This window comes from Galeopterus variegatus, unplaced genomic scaffold (assembly GCF_000696425.1).
Source record: "Galeopterus variegatus unplaced genomic scaffold, G_variegatus-3.0.2 Scaffold103, whole genome shotgun sequence".
Classification (NCBI taxonomy): domain Eukaryota; kingdom Metazoa; phylum Chordata; class Mammalia; order Dermoptera; family Cynocephalidae; genus Galeopterus; species Galeopterus variegatus.
Window position 1 is genome coordinate 804,421 of NW_007726214.1, and position 24,332 is coordinate 828,752.

Genomic DNA, 24,332 nt, shown 5'->3' on the forward strand with positions numbered 1-24,332 from the left:
AAAAAAAAAAAAAAAAAAAAAAAAAAAAAAAAAAAAAAGGCCTTTAGATAATTTTATGGTTTATAAGCATGATTGGGTTTTCACGCTATTGTGTGAAATGTGCCTTCCTCTAAACCTTGTTGATGTCACATTACCTATCCAATGTGGAGGGGAACATCCCCCCCCCAAAAAAGAAAGACCTTTAGCTTAATTATTGTTAGTTATTTTTAAGTTGTGATGGGGTAGTATGGTGATATTTTTAAAAAGCATTCTTGGGCCGGCCCGTGGCTCACTCGGGAGAGTGCGGTGCTGATAACACCAAGGCCCCAGGTTCGGATCCCATATAGGGATGGCCGGTTGCTCACTGGGTGAGCGTGGTGCTGACAACACCATGTCAAGGGTTAAGATCCCCTTACCGGTCATCTTTAAAAAAAAAAAAAAAAAGCATTCTTATCTTTCATAAGTGGTGTGCTAAGTTGTTTTTCTTTAAGCAGTTGAACCCTTTCATCAAATGAAATGTGGCAAATATAGAAAACAAAGTTAGAGCTGCTCTAGTTGCTCTGGGTGAGAATTTGGAGTAGGTGGGAGATATCTAGATTCCCATTTAGTTATTTATTTATTTATTTTCAAAAGATGACCGGTAAGGGGATCTTAACCCTCGACGTCGTGTTGTCAGCACCACGCTCAGCCAGTGAGCCAACCGGTCATCCCTAGATGGGATCCGAACCTGGGGCCTTGGTGTTATCAGCACCAGACTCTCCAGAGTGAGCCACAGGCCAGCCCTAGATTCCCATTTAGATCCCACTCCTGAAGCTTGATGTTTGGAATACAATTTGAAAACCACTGGCCTAGATGATAAAATTTATCATTTTAGTCTTGCAGGGAAAGGGATGGACTCTCAAAGCAGGCTTACTTAATCTTTCAAAACTAAAACAAAAACCTCACATTCTTCCAATGATTTACAATGATGCCAGCTAAGAAGAATATGGTTAAGTAAAATTCAATGATTATTATAACTTGTATTATCTCAAAGTCTCAATCTGTTTTCTAAATTTATGAGAGACACTGTCAAGCAAATTTACCAGTTGTGATATTATCTTCTGTTCATCCCAGGTCTGGTAAAAGTGTTAAAATCTTTTATGATCCATGTAACTCTTGGTAAAGGTATATCCATTATTATCTCTACATACGAGGAAATTCCCAGTGTTCTAAGTGACTTATCCAAGGTATTCAGCTAGTTAAAAACATAGCCACAACTAAAACATATCTCTTTTGACCAAGCCAATAGACTTTTGCTACAAAAAGAAAAAAGAAAAATAAAGGCTGAAGACAAAGAAGAATGAACTTGGGCAGCAGTATAGTGGTGGTATGCAAGACTAGAGTTGGAGTTAGCACTATGGCAAACACCCAACATGTGATATACATGAGTGAGACCATCTATAGATTAGGCCTCAATGCTCTAGAACTGCATTGTCCAATAGGTAGCCACTAGCCACAAGTACTATTTAAATTGATTAAAAATAGAATAAAACTAAAGATTCAGCTCCTCAGTTGTACTACTGCAACTCAGTATTCAAGTGCTCAATGATCACATGTGGACAGTTTGCTACTGTGTTGCACAGCAGAGATGGAGAACATGTCCATCACTGCATAAAGTTTTCTTGGACAGTGCCTTGATTGAGTAATCTATACATTACCTGGAGGATTTAGCTGGGCTGGATGTTCAACAAGATTTGTAATTCCAAAATAATCTTCTCTCTTGGGATTTTGCTCTGTACTAAAATTGGAGGAAGAGGAGAAAACAGGATACATGGGTAGATATAAATCCAAGAGAGAAGTCTCAGAAACTTAATTAAAAAATCCATTTTCGGGCCGAGCCTGTGGCGCACTCGGGAGAGTGCGGCGCTGGGAGCACAGTAGCGCTCCTGCCGCAGGTTCGGATCCTATATAGGGATGACCGGTGCGCTCACAGCGCTCACTGGCTGAGTGCGGTGCGGCCGGTCTCAAAAAGGATTAAAAAAAAAAAAAAAATCCATTTTCCATAACGTGTTCTAATGCTTTTTAGCATTTACATACCTATAATGTAATTAAATTACACATAATTTTCAGGATGAGAAAACTGGACCCCAGTAAGTTTGGACACACTCTCCAGAGCAGCCATTCTCAACCTTTTTTCTATCCTAACATCTTTGATATACACCATATTCTCTCATTAGTAACAATAAGTCCCTGGGACAGTGGTTGGCAAAGGAAGGGTAAGGAATGACTGAGACAGTCTCCTAAAGCCATGTATCAGAATGATGGAGCGGATATAGTTAAGGCTCTCCAAATATATGTTTGCTTATATGCTTTATTTGCTCTTATATGCTTTATTTACCATTATCTCATCAACCAAGAATGTTTGCTCTACAACTGGATCTTTAAGAAAGGTAAACACCTATGTTAGTAAAAGAATGTAATTAAGAAAACAAATATGCTAAAAACAATATGTAACAAAAGCAAACAGAAAATTTATAGATCTGCTTTTGTAGACTGTGTCCCTGATTCTCCTGCATTAACCCAAAAAGCTAAAAATAACCCATTCAATATATTGTTTACAAATGTGTTCAGTTACCTATTTCCCTTGGGAAATGCAATTTAAACAAATTTAAAATTTTATTAATGCATGAGTATTATCTTTCCCATTAAAATTACAGCCTTATTAAAAGTATTAACTAATAAACTCACAGGTCAAAGCCATTGGGGATGATGTAAGAGTCCCACCACTCAATTTCAGGGATGTCTCCTTCCTTTAACTCCTTCTTAGGAGCAATGAGGGCAAGCCTAGTTGAAGTATGGATGCCTGTTTTTCGAGCTGCCTGTGAGATCTCTGCCTGCAGCTTCTCTAGTTGAGCCTACAGACAAGATAAACCAAGACAAGAAGATAAATTGGAGTCATAAAAAATGGGGAAGTGGTAAAATCCCAAATTTTAAAATACTCCCTTATTGAACCCTTTATACCTAATGCAGAGTTCATAATTTCTGAAAGCTCAGAAAGAGTTGTTCTGCTTTATTTTATCCTCTACTTAGTTCATTTACATATATCTCACTCTCATTCCTTTCCCTTCACCCCACAGTGTGTGCATGAAGCAAATACGCAGAAATGGAATTCTATTAAAAATCTCACTTTGAGAGGACAAAAAGGAGATGGCAAAAGTCATTCAACACAGAGTCAATTTACTCTCCAGATATGTGAATTGTCTGCAGTAAATTTTAACACTACACTAGCTTTCCTCAGGCCCTCAGAAGGTTTTGAACTGTTTCCCTCTACTGTCAGTTGTTTAGTCGAGATTTTCAAACTCTATTTATTTTCACCTAAGTAGAAAGTAATTAGGAAGAGAAATCAGCAAAAAAATCATGTATGACAAAAATAAATACAGTATTTAAAAAATTATTCATTGCTTTAAGTTATCTGTTTACCTGATTCCCTAAAACAAAGAGAACTGAGTTGACAGTATTTTCATTTCTGTTAGCTTCCTAAGTACTTCTAAATTCTGTGTTATACTCTAAGCCAGATACCTTTGTTCGTAATCGTTGAGCAATCTTCTCAAATTTGCCCTTGTCATGGAATTTAAAAGTACGTCTCTGGCGCTGGGAAGGGGCAATTGAGACTCGGGGGTCAAAAAAGGTATTGGATTCCATGTCTTCTGATGGCTTTTCTTTTAGCTGTTGCTTGAACTGTTCCCTTTTCACAGCACGAATATTGGCCTTTAGAGTGGGCATGCGGTGTGTCAGCTCAATCTCCTTGCCTGTTGCATCTACAGTGCGACCTTGCTCATCTAGGATCAGTGGTGTAGGTTTAGTTTGATCTTTTAATTCCACCTTCCTGAAAAATAACCCACAAAGAAATAAATCCTGACGGAACATTAAGGCAAACAAACAAAAAAACCCCACAATGTAAAACAAAGCAAACTCAACAAAGACTACCAGGTAAAATAATTCTAGGGAACATAATCTCAGCAGTGGATAACATTTTTTTTTTTTTTGTCTTTTGTCTTTTTTTCCGTGTCCGGCAACGGATCGCAACCCTCAGTGTTGCCCCCGTACCGGACCGGGGACCGGCAACGGGATTGCAAGCCTCGGTGTTGCTCCCGCGCCTTGCTCAGCCAGCGAGCGGGAACCGGTCTGTATGTGGGATCCGAACCCTCGGGCAGGAGCGCCGCCGCACTTCCCAAGCGGTGCACTATCCAGTGCGCCACTGGGCCGGCCCGATAACATTTTGATTAAACGCATCAAACTGGACATTTGCATATAGGGTACAATCAAAATGAAATAAGTTTATAAATTATATTGATAAGAATCTATAATCCTATCTTTCTTTACCTCTAAATTCTTGAGTCAGTCATGGGATGCCAGACCAATTGTAGGAGCTAAAAAGAAAGTCTATCATCTTTGCCCAGTTGTAGAGAACCCTCAGATCTGGTCTCACTCAATGTGGTTTAATGGATAAAACTCTCAAGTTAGAAACCAGGAGAGCTGGTTCTATTCCTAACTCCAATATTAGATGAGTAATTTAAATCTCAGTTCTACCAATTATAAAAAGAAGATAATAAATTCTGCAAGAAGGAAGCCAAGAGAATAAATTCAATTGGTATTTATCAACCACATGTAAGAAATATAAAACTGGGTAAGAAATGATTGAGGTTCTTTGGAAAAAGATCAATAACCTTCAAAGGTATTTATTGCTTCTCAAGCTTTAGAAATGAGAATGGATTCCATGAAATAGATACTCACGGGGGAGCAATGCCCATGGCATGGAGATTAGCCAGGCCTACCATGTTGGCATTGCCAATGAGCCCTGGCTTCAGTGCCAGCTGGGCTTGGATTCGGGCTTGTAGTTCAGCTGCTTTCCTTGCTTTCTCAATGGCATCATTCATGAAAGTGGCGGCCTGGGAGGGCTGAATAGTATTGCCAATTGGAAGTCGCTCTGGTTGTGAGGAAGAAGGAGTCTTTGGCTGTGAGATAAAAAAAAAAAATCAGAGGGACTCAGACAGACAGACAGATAGAAACCCACCCCACCCCACCTCTCCGTGCCATGGTAGACCATGGTAGATGATTGTGGAGTGGAACATGCAGTCACCTTCTGGACTCTTGTTTAAATGGATAGCAAGAAATTCTATGTTAAAGATTATCCTTTTCAGAGTAATCTGGGCATAATACCTGAGGCGTAGGGGGACTAATGAAGCTCAGCTGTTTTTTCCTCTCCTCAATTTGTCGCGTTGCTGCCTCCATCATCTGTTTGATCTGCTCTCCAGAAAAAAAAAATTGAAAACCTGTGAATTTCTCCTTTTAATTTCTCCCATACAGGTTCCTAAACCCAAAGAGCTTTCAGGTCTAGAGACCTAAAATTTTCTGAATGAATCCACCATATTCTGCCTGTACCATAGAGGCTAGAAAATTTAGTAAAGATATCCTACACAGCTGAGCACTGGAATTTCTCAACCCATCTCCCCAAGGCAGGATTGGCATGATAGGGAGTAACTAGCTTAGTGATTAAGACTCCGGAGTCAGACATACCTGAGTTTGAATCGTAATTCTGCCACTCAATGCCTGTGTTACCTTGGGCAAGGTACTTAATCTTTAAACCTCCCAAGTATCTAAAGGGAGGGAAAAATAGTACCTATCTTACAGGCCTAAAGAAGTTCAGAATAATAAGCTTTGAGGATATGGTCAAATAACTCTTCTCAAAGATTTCCAAAGATTCCTGCCCTCAAGGTGCTTCAAGATATTTTTAAAAATTTGTTTTTAACATTTTTTTGAGTAGTTAATATATTTATATGGTTCAAAATTCAAAAAATCACAAAAGGGTAGTGTGAATTCTTCTATCCCCATTCTCCATAAACTTCATCATCACTTTCTTTCTTTACATAAACATCCATGTATAGACACACATGCGCGCGTGTGCGCGCAAGCCCATTCATCCATAGATATGTATATATTCTATCCCCCCCTCAAATTTTAAATGGTACAAGAAATATTCAATGCCTATGTGGTACCAAAATTGTTTAACAGTGCCATTTAAAAAAACAGATACTTCCTGTTCAAAAAAATACAAAGTCAACATGAAATTATTTATAAATGGATTATAGCTTCTTTGTATTATATTTAGAAATTCATCTCCTCTGCCATCAAGCTGAGTTCTGGTAATTTAATTTTCTCAATGACCCAATGAGGTAGATAATTGGGCAAATAATGTATGTAACACACCTTGTTTGCCACACAGTAAGTGCTCAGTAAATGCAATTTCAATAACCCTTAACTAGATTAACTCTTGTTTCAAATCCTGTTAATTAAGTTAAGGAATGCTGAAATATAAAGCAGAAAATAAAACTTCCCCAAATGGTAAACACTAATTCAAATCAAGATCACAATAAATATAGACCCATGTACCCTTTCCTTCTTCAACTCACAAAATCGCTTTGTTTTAGTCCTAAATTACTAACCTGGAGCTTAGTCAGCATGCCAGGGCTCTCTGATGGAGGCCCAGGGATCACCTCTGGCTCTTCTTCCACCTCCTCAAAACGGGGTATTCGTCGCTTCTTTACTCCTGATGATTCCTTGGAGATTTCAGAGTCATCACCAAACACCTCCTAAGGGAACCCAATATGAAAGAAGAGTTGTATCCCTCCCCATGAAGAGAAGGGAAGAATCATTCTAGCCCACACCAGCATTTTGTGGCTTTTCCCAGGGGAATATGATGCAACCTTGCAAATATTTACTTGCCAGAAGCAGGGCCTTCTGGACTTTCCACCAAGTGGACCATCTCACCCAACTTCATCATTTTCCTACTCCAGTCAAGCAAATTTCATCCCCATGTTCTTATAAATGTTCCCATCTCAATGTCTTTGCAAATGCTACTGCCCACATTTGAAATGCTCTCCCTCAACTTTTCCACAACCCATTTCAAATCCTGCCTAAAACTCACCTCCTCCAGGAAGTTTTCCTCATTATAACCTTATCCCACTCTGATTAAACTTTTGGTTCACATCCTTTTAGCACTTAAGAGCTTTGTTCATATTAGGTTAAATTACATTATTCATATTCTATTTGCCAAGTGTTAGATCTCATAATGTTAGTACTTTCACCCAACTGGAGTCTCAGCTCTTTCAGGACAGGGACTTTCTCTTTCTTTTTGAGTATTCCCCATTAACACTTCGTTCTCATCAAACAATGGGAATTCAAATATGATGACTAATTTGCAAGGTAAATTTAATAGGACCAAGAGTGGCCAACTGGAAGGGACAATGGGAAAAAGCAAATGTACACACCGGTGGTAGGCTTTGGGTGACATCCCCTCTTCACTAGGAGGGCTCGTGTTTTGCAAGGACATATCCTCGGCCAGGGGCGAGCGCTTCCTGGAACTCCTACAGTTCAAGAAAAAGGACTCTCCCATAATATATTGTGTGGGGTGGGGACTTGAATGGACCAAAAATGGGACCCATATCCCAAGGCTATCTAGACACCTCCTTTAAGAAACCATTTTTATTAATCCCACTTCATTCACAGCATGCCCTCAGCACTTACACAGCAGCATGCCTTATCATAATATAATCTTCACTTTACAGACCTGTGCTTACTGTGGATCAATCATTCCCCTTTAAATATAACAAAATTCAACATAAGTCTGAAATTCTAGTCAATCCTAAAAGTACATGAACCTGCTACTCAGATTTTATAATTTGTGACTGTATTTTGTCGCACCCCCGCCCTCTTTTAAATTGCAAATTATTTTCAGACAAGGACTCTCTCTCATTGCTCTGATCACCCTTCAATGTTCTAAACACAAAGGGCACGTGAATCTCTATTTTTCTTGGTTCCAAAGCCTGGCCAGAGACCAAGCAGACATTGCGTATCCACTCTTTGTGCTTCAGAAAAAGCAATGGGATAGCCAATGTGTCAAAAGCACTTTGGAAGGTTTGAAGGGAGTCACAGAAAAAAAAAAATTTTTTTTTTTTTTTTGAGAAAGAGAGAGAAATGAGACACAGAGATAGGTTACTTGACACTACTAATACTGAGAGAGGCCATGACCAATCAGTAAGTACAGAATAAAAAGTGTAGTAGGTGAGGGAGTAAGGTAGGTAGGTAAGGGACAGTCCCTTTAAGTACACCACTAATGGGGCCAAATGATGTACAATATGCTATGTAGCAAATGGTGGGATCTTGAGAAAATAAGAAATAATAGCTATTTTTAGGAATCCTATCTACAAATGCATTGCAGAGAAACCTCTATAATGGAGCAACAATGAGGTCAACAGCTCAGGTAGCAGTGGAGAGACATTCTGAAGCAACTTATTAGGCCTCAAATAAATCCAAGCATAAAATCTCAGAGCAATCAGTTTACGGGTAGTAGCAAGTGGGGGAAAAGGAGACACAGAGAAACACGAGAACCAAAATTCCTAACTGTATATGAAAAAGGACAAAACTATCAATTACTTCTTTGAATATTTCAACCTACGAACTTCAATAGTTCATCATCATAAGATGGTGATAATACAAATTCACCTCCTCTACTTTATTATTATTTATTTTATTTTATTTTTTCCTCTTCCTCCCCAGTGCACCTCCTCTACTCCCATGTCTAAGTACCTCCCTTGAATATTAGGTATTCTAACAGTGGATATCAAAGTGTGAGCCAGGTAAATCCAGCAACTTTGTTACCATTCAAAACACTCCCAAGCTCATTAGATAGTAAACTGTAACCTACCTTTAGCTCTCGTTTTCTGCTCCTGTCACTACTAGACTTGGAATGCCTAGAGCTTCGGCCTTCCTCCACAGCCTCAAACAGTTTGTCCACAAATCGGAGAGTAGAATCATCAAGAAAAGGTTTCAGATGGTCTGACAGGAAAAAAGAGGTGGCAGAATTGAAAAGGTAAGAGTATGTAGTCCAATACTAGGCATATAACAAACACCAATAATGGAATTTTATCCCTAGGAGGAAGGAAAGTTTTTTTCTAAGTTCCCATAAATTCACTTACATTGAATGACCTTGCACTATGAGGTAAAGAAGTTATAATTTTTTGGAGTAGGAAGAAAGAAGCATAGCCAGAGCAATGTATGTAGGTTGAGCGTCAGGCTTAGGATGAATAATTATCTTAACCTTTCCCAAACAGCAAGTTGTAGGAGACTACTGTTAACAAAATCTACCTCCCTCAACCTTTTTCATGTATTTTATAAAGACTTCTATATGCTGAGATCTGAAGCTGAATATATATACATATATGACTTTATCATATTCCTAAGTAAATGTAACTTAGGTAACTGAGTATGGTGGCCAAAAGGAGTCAGTATGAGATTCAAAATATGCCACAAATAATATAAAAAGAAAGAAGTAGGGGTTGGCCAGTTAGTTCTTAGTTCAGTTGGTTAGAATATGTTGTTCTGATACCAGGATTGAGGGTTCAGATCCACTACTAGCCAGTTGTCAAAAAACAAATAAACAACCCCCCTCCAATAAACAAAGAAAAAAGAGATAAGGATTATAAAAAATAAGCAATAAAAGAAAAAGAAAAATTAGTTATTTACACTATTTCCATTATAATACAAGAGAAAATAAAATGCGGCATGACTTTTAAATACTCCCAACAGAGAGATGGAAGTTCAAAGCGGTGTTTGGGGCCATCCTATAGGTTAAGTCAAAAGATTCAGAAAGGTACATACCAGCTGCCTTCTTCTTGTCCATGCCCTTCCCCACACAGTTCAATGCTGCTGTGACCACTGTGGGTTCTGAGAAACCCAGGACCCTCTTTACTGTCTTCTCTACCCAGGGTTTCAGCTCATCCAGCTCCCTCTTAGACAATGCCATTTTCTGGAAAAGGAGAATGATAGCTCAAATGGGACTCGATACACCTAAAAAGAAATCAGAAAAGAGTTAAGTTAGAGAATAGGAAAAGACTAAAGTACGCTCCACCCCGTGGCTCACTTGGGAGAGTGTGGTGTTGATAACACCAAGGCCAAGGGTTCGGATCCCTATAAAGGGATGGCCGGTTTGCTCACTTCAGAGAGCGTGGTGCCGACAACACTAAGTCAAGGGTTAAGATCCCCTTACTGGTCATCCTTTAAAAAAAAAAAAGAAGAAGAAGACTAAAGTGATCCAGGGCAATGGTTAGTACATCAGGAATGCTTTCCCCTGCCCTATTCTCAATCTCTAGGCAAGTTCTTCCACCTCATTTGAAGGCAAATACTTTCCCCCAAAACCATATATCAAAGCAGAAAGAAACAGATTCCATTTGATTTTTAACAATAACTCAGTAAGTATCAGTAGATCAATGAAATCTGTGGAATAAACAAACTCTTGGAATAATCTAGTCTGAGAAATGAGTTCTAGCTTCTTTTCTGAGCCTGTCATATTAACAAGGACTGGCAAACATAATAACATTAAAACAAGACTAAGAAAGCCCACCTAGAGGTCAGCTTTTCTATTCCTCCTCCTTCCAGGCAGGCATTCCCTAACCCAGCCCTGATCTATGAGTTTCTCTTCTTTTAAAGGATGTAAATAAGGGAGGATTTATCCAGGTCAGTCACCCTGTATTAAATCTCATAATCCTTAAGAATATTTCATCACATTTCTCTGTAGTCATATCCATCCCAGTGGGAATTCTGCACAGATAATCCTCTCCTCTGTCATGTTCTACAGGGTCTCTGTCAGCTGACTTGATGAAAGTAATCCCTCAGCTCAGAAAAGAATACCTTCATTTTGGATGTTCTCTCTTTCTTTTCATCTCCACTCTTCTTTTTAGCTCAGCAGAGAAAACACTATCATAGAGGATTCTCCACAACAAACCTTTAATTTGCTATTTAATTAATAAGTTAGTATAATTATTTAATAAATTAGTATAAAATTTCAACATTATTCATGTTTATATTTTGATCTCCCTCATAAGCACAGAGAAAATTTTATTTCTGATTTTCTCCATTGTGTCTCCATAGTGACAGTCACTAAACTACACTGACCTCAATTTCCAAGCTAACTCTTCTCAGCAGTGCCACTCATCAGAGTATGATCTTGGGAATCAATCTCTCAGGACGTTTTAAGACATCTTTCCTCTTAAGAGATACAGTCTGATTAACTTCTGCATTCTTGGCAGGTTTACCCTCTTCAACACCTACTGCCAAATAATGGACTTAATTTTGGTATATCCAAATAAAGCTAGTATATTAAAGTCACGATACTAAGACGGAAAGATTCTGTGCCTCAGTGACAAGTTATGTGAATAATGCTGTGGTAGTTCTATTATCCTGTTATGAGATAGTATATAAGCTATCAATTCCTACATATTAAATGTGCATTGTTCAAAAGAAGCAAACCCAGGCACCACAGTGAAGAAAACAGCTCACAATGAATAGTTGGCACACTGATCCCCACCATTTACAGGTTAATTAATTCCTCTGAGCCTCAGTTTACCCATCGTACAAAATAAGGATAACTGCCATATCTACAGCATACTTAATTCATTCAGTACATATTAATTGAGTAACTACTAAATGTCAAGCAGTGTACTGGGTGCTGAGGATACATACAGAAGTGAACAAAACACAAGAATCCTCGCATTTCACTAGAAATGAACCATATGCTAGAATACTTAATTCATTCAGTACATATTAATTGAGTAACTACTAAATGTCAAGCAGTGTACTGGGTGCTGAGGATAAATACAGAAGTGAACAAAACACAAGAATCCTCGCATTTCACTAGAAATGAACCATATGCTAGAACGTAGAAGCAATTTGAAAACCCAAAGCAATAAATGAAGTACAATTATTAACAGATAAAATGTGTGCCCAAGCACTATACTAATAAATATATTCAAATACAACCCAATCCTCCATAAGATGATGTGCAAACTAAACAGCCAATGAACCAAAAAAAGTTCCGAACATTAACTAGCTTTGTCACTAATCAAATGTTCAACAATAACTGCGTCGCTGTGGTGGCGGGGGGGGCTGGGTGCGGAGAGACAGGAAGATAGAATGATCTCCTCTGAATGAGCAGGTAGCAGAATCCAATCTTTTGAAGGAATTTCTTACTCCATGCTTTTCTTTGCTACAATCCGAGTTTCCTTCATTTTTACTCTCTCCGTCTCTCCAACTGGCCCCCATCCCACCCTGTTCTACCCAAACTACTCACATCAGCGCTAGTCTCCCCACTCTGTCCCCTTCCCGCCCCCGCCCTTTTCTTCTCAACAATTTCATTCCAACCTTTTCTCCCACAGAACCGTGTACTTTTCTCAACCCCTTCCCTCTGAACTCTCCTGCCTCGGTCCTGCCCTTGGACTGAGCCCTGGCCCCAGCAGTTCGGACCAGAGGATACCCTCTCTGGGCCCGGGGCCACTACTCACCTCACAAACTTCAGCCCCTGAGACGGAGCCCGAACGTTACACCGGAACCGGAAACCTTCTGACCGCCCTACGGCCTGCCGTCTCTACCGCCACGGCCGCCTCCACGCAGTGGTCCCCCAACACGTGACCAGGGAGGGCCGGGCCGCCGACTGGCGCAGCCGTACTTGCCACTTTCCCGGCAGCGGAGCGCATGCGTGGCGGAACGCTAAACTTTTCGCGTGTAAGTTGCCCGTCGTCGGATTCCCCAGCTAAATCTGTTAACTAGGTTACTGCAAAGTAAGTACCACCGGAAGCGAAAACTGGACCATTTTTTTGACTGTTGGACAGTTTTCCTCATGTCGAAAATAAGTGCGCTAAACTTATGCTAGAACTAAGAGCGAGGCTTCTGCGTTCGTGCCCAAACACGGCATTTCTGGTAGAAAGTAAACCCTCTAAGAGTCGTGATCACGAGTGTTAGCCACCACTCCTTACCCTTTTCTCTCTAATGTAACAGTGGTGCTAGAGATCATCCAGATAAAAACAAGTTTAGGAAGACTCTGAAGAAAGTAGCCTGCTCTGTGCCTTTTATTATTTTATTCATGCATTCATTCACTCATGGAGCAAATATTTATCGACTGCCTACTACTAAGTTCCAGGCACCCTCTGAGAATCAGTATTGCTTGGTGATTAAGTGATTGTATGGGCTTTAAAGTCAAACTGCCCGGATTGAGGCTGGCCGGTTAGCTCAGTTGGTTAGAGCACAGCCTTATTAACCCCAAGGTAACGGGTTCAGATTCCCGCACCGGCCAGCCGCAAAAAAACAAACAAAAAAAAACCCCGCCTGGATTGTATTCCAGCTCTCCTACTCAGTTGTGTGACATTAGGCAAGTTACTTAAGCTGTTTCTTCACCTGTTAAATGGGATAGATTTTAAAAAGAATCCACCTCATAGGACTGCTGGGAGGACCACAAAAATGAATGAGCGTAGTACACTTAATACTTCTCAAAAGAGTTTTAAAAACAGCAGCTACAATATAGGATCTATAATAATATAGCCAACTCTCTACATAAATGTGTAGTAGACATCTCAAACTTAAAACGAAAACTAAGCTTCTCATTACAACCACCATCGCCACCACCACTTCTTCCCCCTCCCAATGCAGTCTTTCTCATCTCAGTTAATGGCAACTCAATTCTTCCAGTTATGCAGACCAATAATCTTGTTGGAGTCATACTGGACTCCTCTGCCTCTCTCCAATCCATCAGCAAGTTCCATTGGTCCGATTTTCAAAGTATATACAGAACCTATCTGCTTCTTACCACCTCAACTACTACCACCCTTAAGTCTGGATTATTTTAGTAGCCTCTGAACTGCTTTCTCTTGCTTCCACTTTGTCCCCCTTTAGTCTAGTCTCATCACAGTGCCATAGTGATTATGTTAACACATTAAAAGGGTCATATCGCTCCCCTGATCAAAACTACCCCCTGGCTTTTAATTTGCCAGAGTAAAATGCCCTACAAGATCTACCTCACTCCTTTACTTCTGTGATCTCATCTACTACTTCTCTCTTCACTTATTCAGCTTTAGTATCTTGATCCCTTGCTGTTCCTTGACCATGCCAAGCACCTCACCTCAAGGCCTTTGCATTTGTTACTTTCTGCCTGGATTGCTCTTTACTCAGGTATCTACATGGTTTGCCCCCTCATCTCCTTCACATTTTTATTCAAATGTAACCTCAGTGAAGCCTTCCCTGATGATCCTATTTAATTCTGCAGTCTGCTCAGCACTCTTGATTCCCCTAGTGTTTTTTTTTCTTATACATAGTACTTGTGACCACCTACTGTACTAGTACTAGGCTATTTACTTACTATGTTTATTGCTTATCGTCTGACTCCCCCTGCTAGAATGTAAACTCTCTAAGGGCAGGGATATTTGTTCATTTATCTATCTTAAATGCCTACAATAGCTGCTATGGGTCAAATGTGACCCCAAAAGTTCACATACTGGAAATGTGATCCCCATAGTAACAGTGTTAAGAAGTGGGTATTTGATTATATTTGAAAGGTGGGGCCTTTGAGAGGTGATTGGATTGTGAAGACTGTGACCAAAAACACAAGCAATGAAAGGAAAAACAGATAAACAGGACTTCATCAAAATTAAAAACTTCTGTACATCAGAGGACACTAGCAACAGAGTAGAAAGGCAATCAACAGAATGGGAGAAAACATTTGCAGGTCATATATCTGAAAAGGGATTAATATCCAGAGTATATGAAGAACTACAACCCAACAATAAAAACAAACAACCCAATTCAAAAATAGGCAAAGGACTTGAATACACATTTCTCCAAAGAAGATATAGAAATGGAAAATTAGCACATGAAAAGATGCTCAACAACACTGGTCATTAGGGAAATGCAAAATAAAACCACAAGGAGATACCACCTCACATCCATTTGGAGGGCTACCATAAAAAACTAACAAAAACTCCAGAAAATGACAAGTGTCAAGTGAGGATGTGGAGAAATTTGAACCCTGTGCACTGCTGGTAAATGTAAAACAATGCAGCTACTATGGATAACAGTATGGTGGTTCCTCAAAAAATTAAAAATAGAATTTTCGTATGATCCAGCAATTCTACTTCTGGGTATATACCCAAAAGAATTGAAAGCAGGGTCTCAATGATATGTTTGTACACCCACATTCATAGTAATATTATTCATAATAGCCAAATGATGGAAGCAACCCAAGTGTCCACAGACAGATGAATGGATAAACAAAATGTGGTATACATATACAATGGAATGCAAGTACTATTCAGCCACAAAAAGGAATGAAGTATTGATGCTTGCTACAACATAGATGAACCTTGAAAATACTATGTTAAATAAGCCACGCAGAAAAGGGCAAATATTGTATGATTCCACTTATATGATGTATCTAGAATAGACAGAGACAAAGTAGAATAAAGGCTACCAGGGGCTGGAGAGAGGGCAGTGAGTAGTTACTGCTTAATGGTGACAGTTTCTGTCTCGGGTGATGAAAAAGTTTTCGAAATGGATAGTGGTAATAGTTACACAACACTGTGCATGTACTTAATGGCACTGAATTATGTACTTAAGAATGATTTAAATAGCCATACTGGCCAGCTGCCAAAAAAAACCCAACAAATAATTTAAATGGTAAGCTTCATGCTATGTCTATTTTATCACAATAAAACAAAACACATTTAGGACAACGCCTAACACATAGTAAGACAATAGATCACTGCTATTGTCATATATTCCTAAAAGAAATATTTGAGTATTTATGGGCCGACCCCGTGGCTCACTCGGGTGAGGGCCGCGTTGGGAGCGCAGCGGCGCTGGGTGCGCTGCGGCCGCAGGTTCCGATCCTATATAAGGATGGCCGGGGTGCTCACTGGCTGAGCGCGGTGCGGGCGACACCAAGCCAAGGGTTGCGATCCCCTTACCGGTCACACACACAAAAAAAGAAATATTTGAGTATTTAAATGCTGGGCATTATACTAGGCACTGGGAATATAGTGGTAAAAAAGAAAAAGATCCAACCACTAGATAACTGAAAACCTAATGGAGGGAGAAAGACAAATAAGCAATAAGTCACAACATATTATAGAAATAAACTGTGCTATTATAGAAGTGAACACATGAAAGACACAAAAAAGAATACAAGGACAGCTGGCATGTCAGAAAACATCCTAATTGGGAGCTGATGTACAGTGGAGAAGGGGAGAAAATAGCATATGCTATGACCCAGAAGTGCATTTGAGGAGACAAATGGGCAGAGAGAAAAGCAGGTTTCAATCATGAAGGGACTTAAATGCTATGCTAAGTAGTTTGGATTCTGTCTTGAAAGCAATGGGAACCAATTACCAGTGTGTTTTGTTTTGGTGGCTGGTCAGTAAGGAATCTGAACCCACAATCTTGGTGTTGTAAGGCTGCACTCTAACCAACTGAGCCAATTACCAGTTTAAGCAGGAAAGTGAAGAGATCAGAGTTGCAATTTAGAACAATCATTCTCACCAAAATATGAATGGATTGGAGCCAGGCAACCCTAACGTAAGGAGATCGTCAAATGGCTGTTATAATAATCCAGATGGTAGCTGGGACTAGAGTTGTGGCATTTACTCATAGAGTCAGCCAGAAGGGACTAAATGGATGCTGGTCATGGCTGAGTGAGAAGGAATCAAGGATCAGGTTTTTCCGTCTGATAAACAGCATTCCAGCAGGAAAAGAAAAGAACAATGTTCCACTTCTGGGCTTGACCACTGTTACCCTCGCTGGACCTGTCCTGGTTTCAGACCTTAACTGCTGGGCTCCTGGCTTGGCTTCTTGGATTTCTAACTCCTGGCATTTAATAACTGTTCTTTCTAGTACCTTTTTGTTGTTGTTGTTGTTGTTTCAGAAATAATGTTTCAAAAAATACACAAAAGCAAAGAATAATCACTGAACAAAAGTAAATATTCTTAACATTTTGGTATATAACCTTCTGCTATTTGTATGCATGTTCATATTTAAAAATTTTTTTTTATCAAAAATGGAATCATCTTCTACATACTAATTGTAACCCACTTGTTTCATAACATTATTTTTCTGTGTCATTAAAGAATTACATCAATTAAAAAAAAAAAAAAAGGATCAGGTTTCTGGCTGGCACAACTGGGGGATTAATTGTTAACATTCCTGGAGTACTATGTTCCAGACACTGTGTTAAGTATTTGACACACATTATCTCATTTAATCCTCATCACAAACCCATAGATACCATTATCCTCATTTTACAGGGGAAACAAGGGCTTGTTTTATTTTTTTTATTTATTTAATTTTTTTATTATTATTATTTTTTTTGTCTTTTTGTCTTTTTCCGTGTCCGGCAACGGATCGCAACCCTCAGTGTTGCCCCCGTACCAGACCGGGGACCGGCAACGGGATCGCAACCCTCGGTGTTGCCCCCGCGCCTCACTCAGCCAGTGAGCGGGAACCAGTCTGTATGTGGGATCCGAACCCTCAGGCGGGAGCGCCGCCACGCTTCCCAAGCAGCGCACTATCCAGTGCGCCACCGGGCCGGCCCCTCAAGGGCTTGTTTTAAATAACTTGTCAAGATTATGATTAAATACAGATCTTTTTGACTAAGTAAAAAATTTTATATGTTAAGGTAGCTGGCACATAGTGGAAGCTCCATCTTCCTTTCTCTTCAGTTACCTACGTTAACACATCACTCCATTATTCCTTTACCTTGTTAGTATACAGTTAGTATTCTCAGTAGACATATAGGCAAACTCTTACTTAGTGCACTTCTGAAAACTTGAAAGTACAATGTTATTCAGCAGAGTCTCAACTGTAAAGGGGTACCTGTTTCCAGAGCATTACATTATAAAATCCTGAAATTACGACTGGAGCAGGCCCACCAGAGGCATTTCAGTGAACTGTTGAGATTTCTAAGGTCCTCAAGTTCAGGGTAGGAGGTACTTATCTATCATCCTCTGAGAAAACACCAAACCACTCCTCCTCTGTACCCAATGCAGGGATGAACCCCACTCATTAAACCACCACACGGTTATCTTCTAGCCTGCCAGAGCAGGGAGTAGAAGGTTTTTCTCCCTGCCATCACAGCACAAGCAAATTAGAACTTCAGCCAGCCAGCCAACTAGCCAGCTACCCCCACCTCCACCCTGTTTATGAGGCCTCTCAACTGGCTTTCTGCTAAAACCCACCATTGTTCACTGCTCTAGGGGAGCATGGATGGATGATGGTCAGGTCTGGAGATTAGGACAAGCAGGGGATAATTTTCAGAGACTAAATTCCTGATCTCAGCTACCCCTTAGTATTTTGGGAGCTCAGAGACAACTTTAGCTCCAGGCTAATACTGCCAAGTAACAGGCCTGGGTCTGCTATCACAAACATACCCTACCAGCGTGGCAGGAAGTGACACTATGTCATGGCTCAAAATCATTCACAAGTGATGTAGGAGCTGGCGGGTTAGCTCATTTGGTTAGAGCACTGTGTTATAACACCAAGATCAAGGGTTTGGATCCCAGTAACAGCCAGCTGCCAAAAAAAAAAAAAAAAGGTGATATAAAAACCAAATTTAGAGATTGAAAGGTGGTTCAGAAGTATCAATGTCTAACTTGTTAACATTAGGTTGTATAAAGGTAACAAAGTTGAAGAAGGCCTGTACATAGACTTTCTCAAATCATAATGTAAGTTTTCAGAGGACAAGAAGCAGATCTCTATTTTTAAGCAATCTCTATGGAGGATCCAATAACATGCTTTATTCACTGGGCCTTACTGCTGCTGAGTGGAGAAAAAATGATCAAGCTCTCAGAGGCAAGGCCACAGTGGTTCCAGCATATCTTCTTGCAGGCCCCGCTTAATTAATCAATAAGTATGGTAACTATGAAAGGCAGAAATGATATCTAAGAGACAGAATTAAGGCCAGAAAGATGAAGCCACTCTAATATACCACAAGGTGACAATGTTTGAATACTGGTAACCTGGAGTAGTAGAAAGCTTGACAGACAGCTCTGTTTATTTCCTTTTTTAACACCACGCTTAGGGCTGCAGCCTGGGAGAGAAGAGGTGGGTCAGCTGCCTCTGCCTCCCTTCTGCATTCTCCTACAGGGGTTAGAGCCAACTCTCCTTATACTAGTAGTATGGCTGTTGGTGACCAAGGGTAGAGGGAACAAATGGCAGGAGAGAAAGCAGAGCAGATGATCTTCCCAAAGTGGTCAGATACCCCAGCAGTCAGAGTAACATACATAGGAGTGCCTGCTGGGGAGAGGTAGTGGTGGTGGGAACCTCCACCTGGAATCTCTTTGACTGCATATAGGGCAGTGGTTCTCAAACTCTAGTAGCATCAGAATCACATGTAGGCTCTTGTTAAAAGACTGCTGGGCTCCAACCCCAATTTCCAATTCAGAAGATCTAAAGTATAGGGTCCCATAATTTGCATTTTAATCAAGTTCTTTTTTTTTTTTTAAAGATGACCCGTAAGGGGATCTTAACCCTTGACTTGGTGTTGTCAGCACCACGCTCACCCAGTGAGCAAACCGGCCATCCCTATATGGGATCCGAACCCATGGTCTTGGTGTTATCAGCACCGCACTCTCCCGAGTGAGCCACAGGCCGGCCCCTTAATCAAGTTCTAAAGTGATGATGCTGAAGGGTATTTCTGGCTCCGTGCCCCTCTTTCTATCAACACTCCCCCATTTTCTCTTTCCTACCACTCATCTACTGCTTTATTTCTTCTCTACCATCCCTCTCTTAGTCTCCTTTAGGAAAACTAAAGGAAAGACAGAAAATAGGAATGAATATTGGGTTAGATTTGTCTTAAACATTCCTTTGGGCAAGGATTCAGCACTCTATTCTGGTTGATAGGTGTTTCAGAAGCAGAATTTATTCCAAACACATACATGCTTCCTCTCCCCCTTTTATTTTTTTTGGCAGTTGGCCACTTTGGGGATCCAAACTCATGACCCTGATGTTAGAAGGCTGTGCTCTAATCAAATGAGCTCTCTCCTTTTTACCTAACAGTTGGGGAGTAGTTCAGTAGAGTAACAGATGATTTTCCAGTAAGATTTTGCCTTGTAGGAAATGGTAGGTAATATTCCACTACATTTTAGAAAATTTCCTCATCTCTCCTAGACTTTTAAAATTTTTATTGTAGTAACATACACATTTACCATTTTAACCATTTAAGTGTACAGTTTAGTGGCACTAAGTACATTCACATTTTTGTGGAACCATCACCACCACCATCTCCAGAACTTTTTCATCGTCCCAAACTGAAACTCTATACCCATTAAACAGTAACTCGCCATTGCTTGCCTCCCTCCCCAGCTTCTGGCAACCACCATTCTACTCCTAGACTACTTTTGGACTCAGTTTCACTTAATAAAAGAGAGGGTCCATTGCTGACTCATGGGATTGCTTCTATATATGTAAGCCTTCTTGCATACATGTGATTAAGTTTATTGTATTAAGAGAAAGGTAACAGAAAATGGGGTTGAAGAAAGAAAGAGGTGAAGACACAAACTAGATGAGGGTTTTCATACTGGGAGTCCTATCCACAGGCCTCAGCAGCCCTGCCATGGATCTGCCCGATTCTTTCGCATCAAGAAGTTGATCTTGCGAGCCATTTCCATGTTGTAGATCCGCCGACAGGTTTCATAGCTTTCCCGCTGTCGCCGGCGGCAAGGCTTCTCATAGTACCGCCGTCGTTTAATGTCCTCAATAAGCCCATCCACACTGAGAATTCTGTATAAAGACAGGCAATGAGGTTAGAAACTTGAGCTCATTATTATTCTTTTCCAGTTTCATAGACACTCAGAAGTCAAGTGGCCAAACAACTGGTGTGTGTAAAAATGAATGGGAAATGGTGGCAATAACAGCATTAATCTACTTACAGAGGCCCCAGTAAGAATTTGTGGGGAAATAAAAAATCAATTAATTACATGGTCCTTACTCTTAGAGATTTTACATTCAGGAAAATATTCTCAAACTTTTTTCTACCACAACACTTCTGAGGGATATGACACAGTCCCATAAAAACAGTGGCTCCCAATGGCAGTGATTCTCAACCAAGGGGGCATTTCAAACTTCACAAGGGGCGAGCCATTTGTAGTTGAAAAAAAATCACCAGAGGTGATTCCTACTTGGTCCTTAGAGGAGAATGTAGTTCCATCCTTACTGTGTTTAAGAACTGATACAGGTGAAGTCTGTAGGTCTGAGAAATCTCTGGGCCAACCTAAATATGAGGGTACTTCAAATAGTTTGAGAAAAATAGAATTGGAAGATAATATAAATCTTTCCACAAACTTTTTTCTTTTTTTAATTCATTTTCTTTTATTTTATATATATTTTTTTCCCACAATTTTTTTTAAGATCCTTTATACAGGGAAAGAGGTGTCCCTTATCACACCAGCGATACACATGGGAGCATTAAAATAACAGCCTCGGGCCGGCCCAGTGGCTCACTCGGGAGAGTGCGGTGCTGATAACACCAAGGCCCCGGGTTCGGATCCCATATAGGGATGGCCGGTTCGCTCACTGGCTGGGCGTGGTGCTGACAACACCAAGTCAAGGGTTAAGATCCCCTTACCGGTCATCTTTAAAAAAAAAGATAAAATAACAGCCTCACCCATCATTTTTCCATGTATCGCATGCTCCAACCACACTATTTTGCTGACTCTCCCTGAACACACTAATACTCATGCTGTTTCCTAAGCCTTGAATGCCACCCCAACTAGTAGCAGTCAACATTCTCACTGAAATTTTTCTTATCTTTTTGATGCCAAGCCCAGATGTCAACTCTCTACAAAGTTTTTCCCAACTTCTTAATAAAAGAAAATCACTAGACTAAAAATCCCTGAAAAACAGAAACCATATTTTATTAATGTTAAAAATAATATTTTATAAATGTCTGTAAAATTGAGCTCAACCTATTTCTTTACTGCTCACCCAATTCCCTGTGATGCAACTTCTCCTGTTGGATTGATAACTCTAACTCAAACTCAGCTCTTTGTTCTCACTGAGCCAAGAAGACACTGGGGTTATTCTATAACCAACCTAATTCCTAGACTCTTGAGAGCTCTGGCTCCAATCTGCAATTTCTTTTCCTCTCAACTCATCATCAGTTGGTCCCGAGGAGGTCTAGAGGCATCTTCTGCTATTGCCCTCCATTCCTGCTTACCCTGTCCTTTCATTACATGCAAAAAGTAAGTCACAAACACAACTGGAGATAAGGAAGCTGAAATATATTATGATTGGAAGAAGGGGTCAGAAAAAGAAAAAAATAAAAATAAGAAAAGCTATCAGCTACTTATGCCCAGTGGTAAACCCCATTTATTGTTGTTATGTGTCACCATAAAGCCCAAAATAACAGACTAAACATGAACTTGAAAAGAATTGGGCTTTGGGTAAATTAGAAATATGAATAGACATGTGAACCACTGTCCTGTGGGATCCTCTCCCAGGCTCCCGCTGTTTAACATCAAGAATGATTTGTAGGCTACTAGAGAATCCTATTTGTATAGATCAGTTTGCTTAGGTTTTAGGGGCAGAGAGATGGGAAGCAAGGCAATTGCTGCAAACTCCCAAAAGTGAGAGAAGCAGATTAATGCAGGTTCTGTTGGAAACATCAGTATAGTCATGCTCTAGTCTAAGACTAGAATCTTTTTTTTTTCCTTTTTGTCTTTTTTTCATGACCGGCAACGGATCGCAACCCTCGGTGTCGCGCCCGTACCGGACCGGGACCAGCAACGGGATCGCAACCCTCGGTGTTGCGCCCGCACCTCGCTCAGCCAGTGAGCAGCCGGTCTGTACATGGGATCCGAACCCTCGGCGGGAGCGCCATCGCGCTCCCAAGCGGCGCACTGTAGCAGTGCGCCACCGGGCCGGCCCTAAGACTAGAATCTTATAATAGAGAAGTAGGGCACCAAAGACGAGAAGACTCAGTATCCTGATCCACAAAGGGTCTCCTTCACTGGCCTTCTCCCTCAATTTACCCTTACATGTTGGTATCCCTCCAGATTCTGACTGTAAACATCCTCCTTTCTGGCTCTACATGTTTCTCTTAACCTTTACTACTGGGCCTCAACCTCAATGCACAATGAAATCACCTCCTAAAGAGTTTGTAAAAGGTACTGATGCCCAGCCTCCCCTCCACACAGATTATGATTTAATTAGTCTACAGTGGGGCCATGTACTGGGAATGTTTTAAAAGTTTCTCAGGTGTTTCTAATGTGGAACAATGATGGGGAACAACTGACCCAAAAATGTTGACTCCTAAATCCCTATCTCTAGCCCTGATCTTATCTTAGAGGTACACTAGTACTTCCAACTGCCTCAAACCCTACAGAAAACAGAATTTGTTGTCTCCTCCCCAAATTTATCCGACAATATTCTATATTTCTGTACAAAAATTACAACAGAGTATGATAGGTGCAAAGATAAGGGAAACATTGCTATAGAAGCAGACAGAGGCATTTAACCTGGACCTGACAATGAGAAGGTGGTTATGAAGGCTTCCTAAAGGACAATTTATTTGAAATGTGAAAGGTAAGGAGGATGCCCTATTTTCATTCTTTCCCTACGCCAATTATTGTCCTAAAACATAAATCAGATCATTTCATTCTGGCACTAAAAAAACATTTCCTAACACACAGAATAGTCTAAGCCAGTGGTTCCCAGACTTGTCTGCACATTAGAATCACCTGGGGAATCTCTTAAAGATTCCAAACCCTAGGCCACGCCCCAGACTAATTAAATCAGAAGGAGAAGGGGAAGGGGAACGGGAAGAGATATGTGCAGTTTTTTTTTTGTTTTTTGTTTTTAAGTTTCCCTGGTAATTCCAATATGCAGACAAATTTGGGAACAACTAGTCTAAGCTCAAAGCCGAAAGCCCAAACTATTGAGCTTCACCCTATCTTTAATGACTTGCCCTGTAAAGCCTATGCTCTAGTCATACTAAAGGAATGTGCAGTTCTCCAAGTACTGTACATTTAATTTTTACCTTTCCTCACGATGTTCCTTTTACATGAAATATTCTTCTTTTTCTGCCTGATGAAATCCTATTTGTTCCTCAAAAGCCCAAATTGTTATCATGTCTGCAAACTAGTCCAGGTTAAAGCAATCATTCCTTCCCTCCATTCCCAAAGCACAGTGATTTTCAAATTTTATTTATTTATTTTTATTTTTTATTAAAAGATAACCAGTAACGGGATCTTAACCCTTGACTTGGTGTTATCAGCACCATACTCTCCCGAGTGAGCCACGGACTGGCCTGATTTTCAAATTTTAGCATGCGTTGTCACCTGGAAAGACTGTTAAAACACAGACTGTTATGACACCTCCAGTTTCTCATTCTGCAGGTCTAGGGTGGGAGCCAACAATATGCATTTCTAACAAGTTCCCAGGTGATGTTAATGCTGATGGTCTAGGGAGAACCAATGCCACAGCACACTGTTAATGCCTCTTTTATA

General features: G+C 40.4%; 1 protein-coding gene across 1 annotated transcript in view; it reads right to left on the minus strand.

Annotated features, from left to right (window-relative positions):
- The window catches only part of PRPF3 (pre-mRNA processing factor 3), a 16,677-nt gene extending 6,813 nt beyond the window's left edge, over nt 1–9,864 (minus strand). The window contains exons 1-8 of the mRNA XM_008584706.1: nt 9,676–9,864; nt 8,723–8,853; nt 6,462–6,608; nt 5,179–5,262; nt 4,753–4,973; nt 3,538–3,844; nt 2,707–2,873; nt 1,677–1,756 (exon numbers count right to left, since the gene is read on the minus strand). Of these exons, the coding sequence (XP_008582928.1) occupies nt 1,677–1,756; nt 2,707–2,873; nt 3,538–3,844; nt 4,753–4,973; nt 5,179–5,262; nt 6,462–6,608; nt 8,723–8,853; nt 9,676–9,820 (1,282 nt within the window). The 5' untranslated portion in view covers nt 9,821–9,864. The remainder of the gene's footprint in view (nt 1–1,676; nt 1,757–2,706; nt 2,874–3,537; nt 3,845–4,752; nt 4,974–5,178; nt 5,263–6,461; nt 6,609–8,722; nt 8,854–9,675) is intronic.
- Between the last annotated feature and the right edge of the window lie 14,468 nt (nt 9,865–24,332).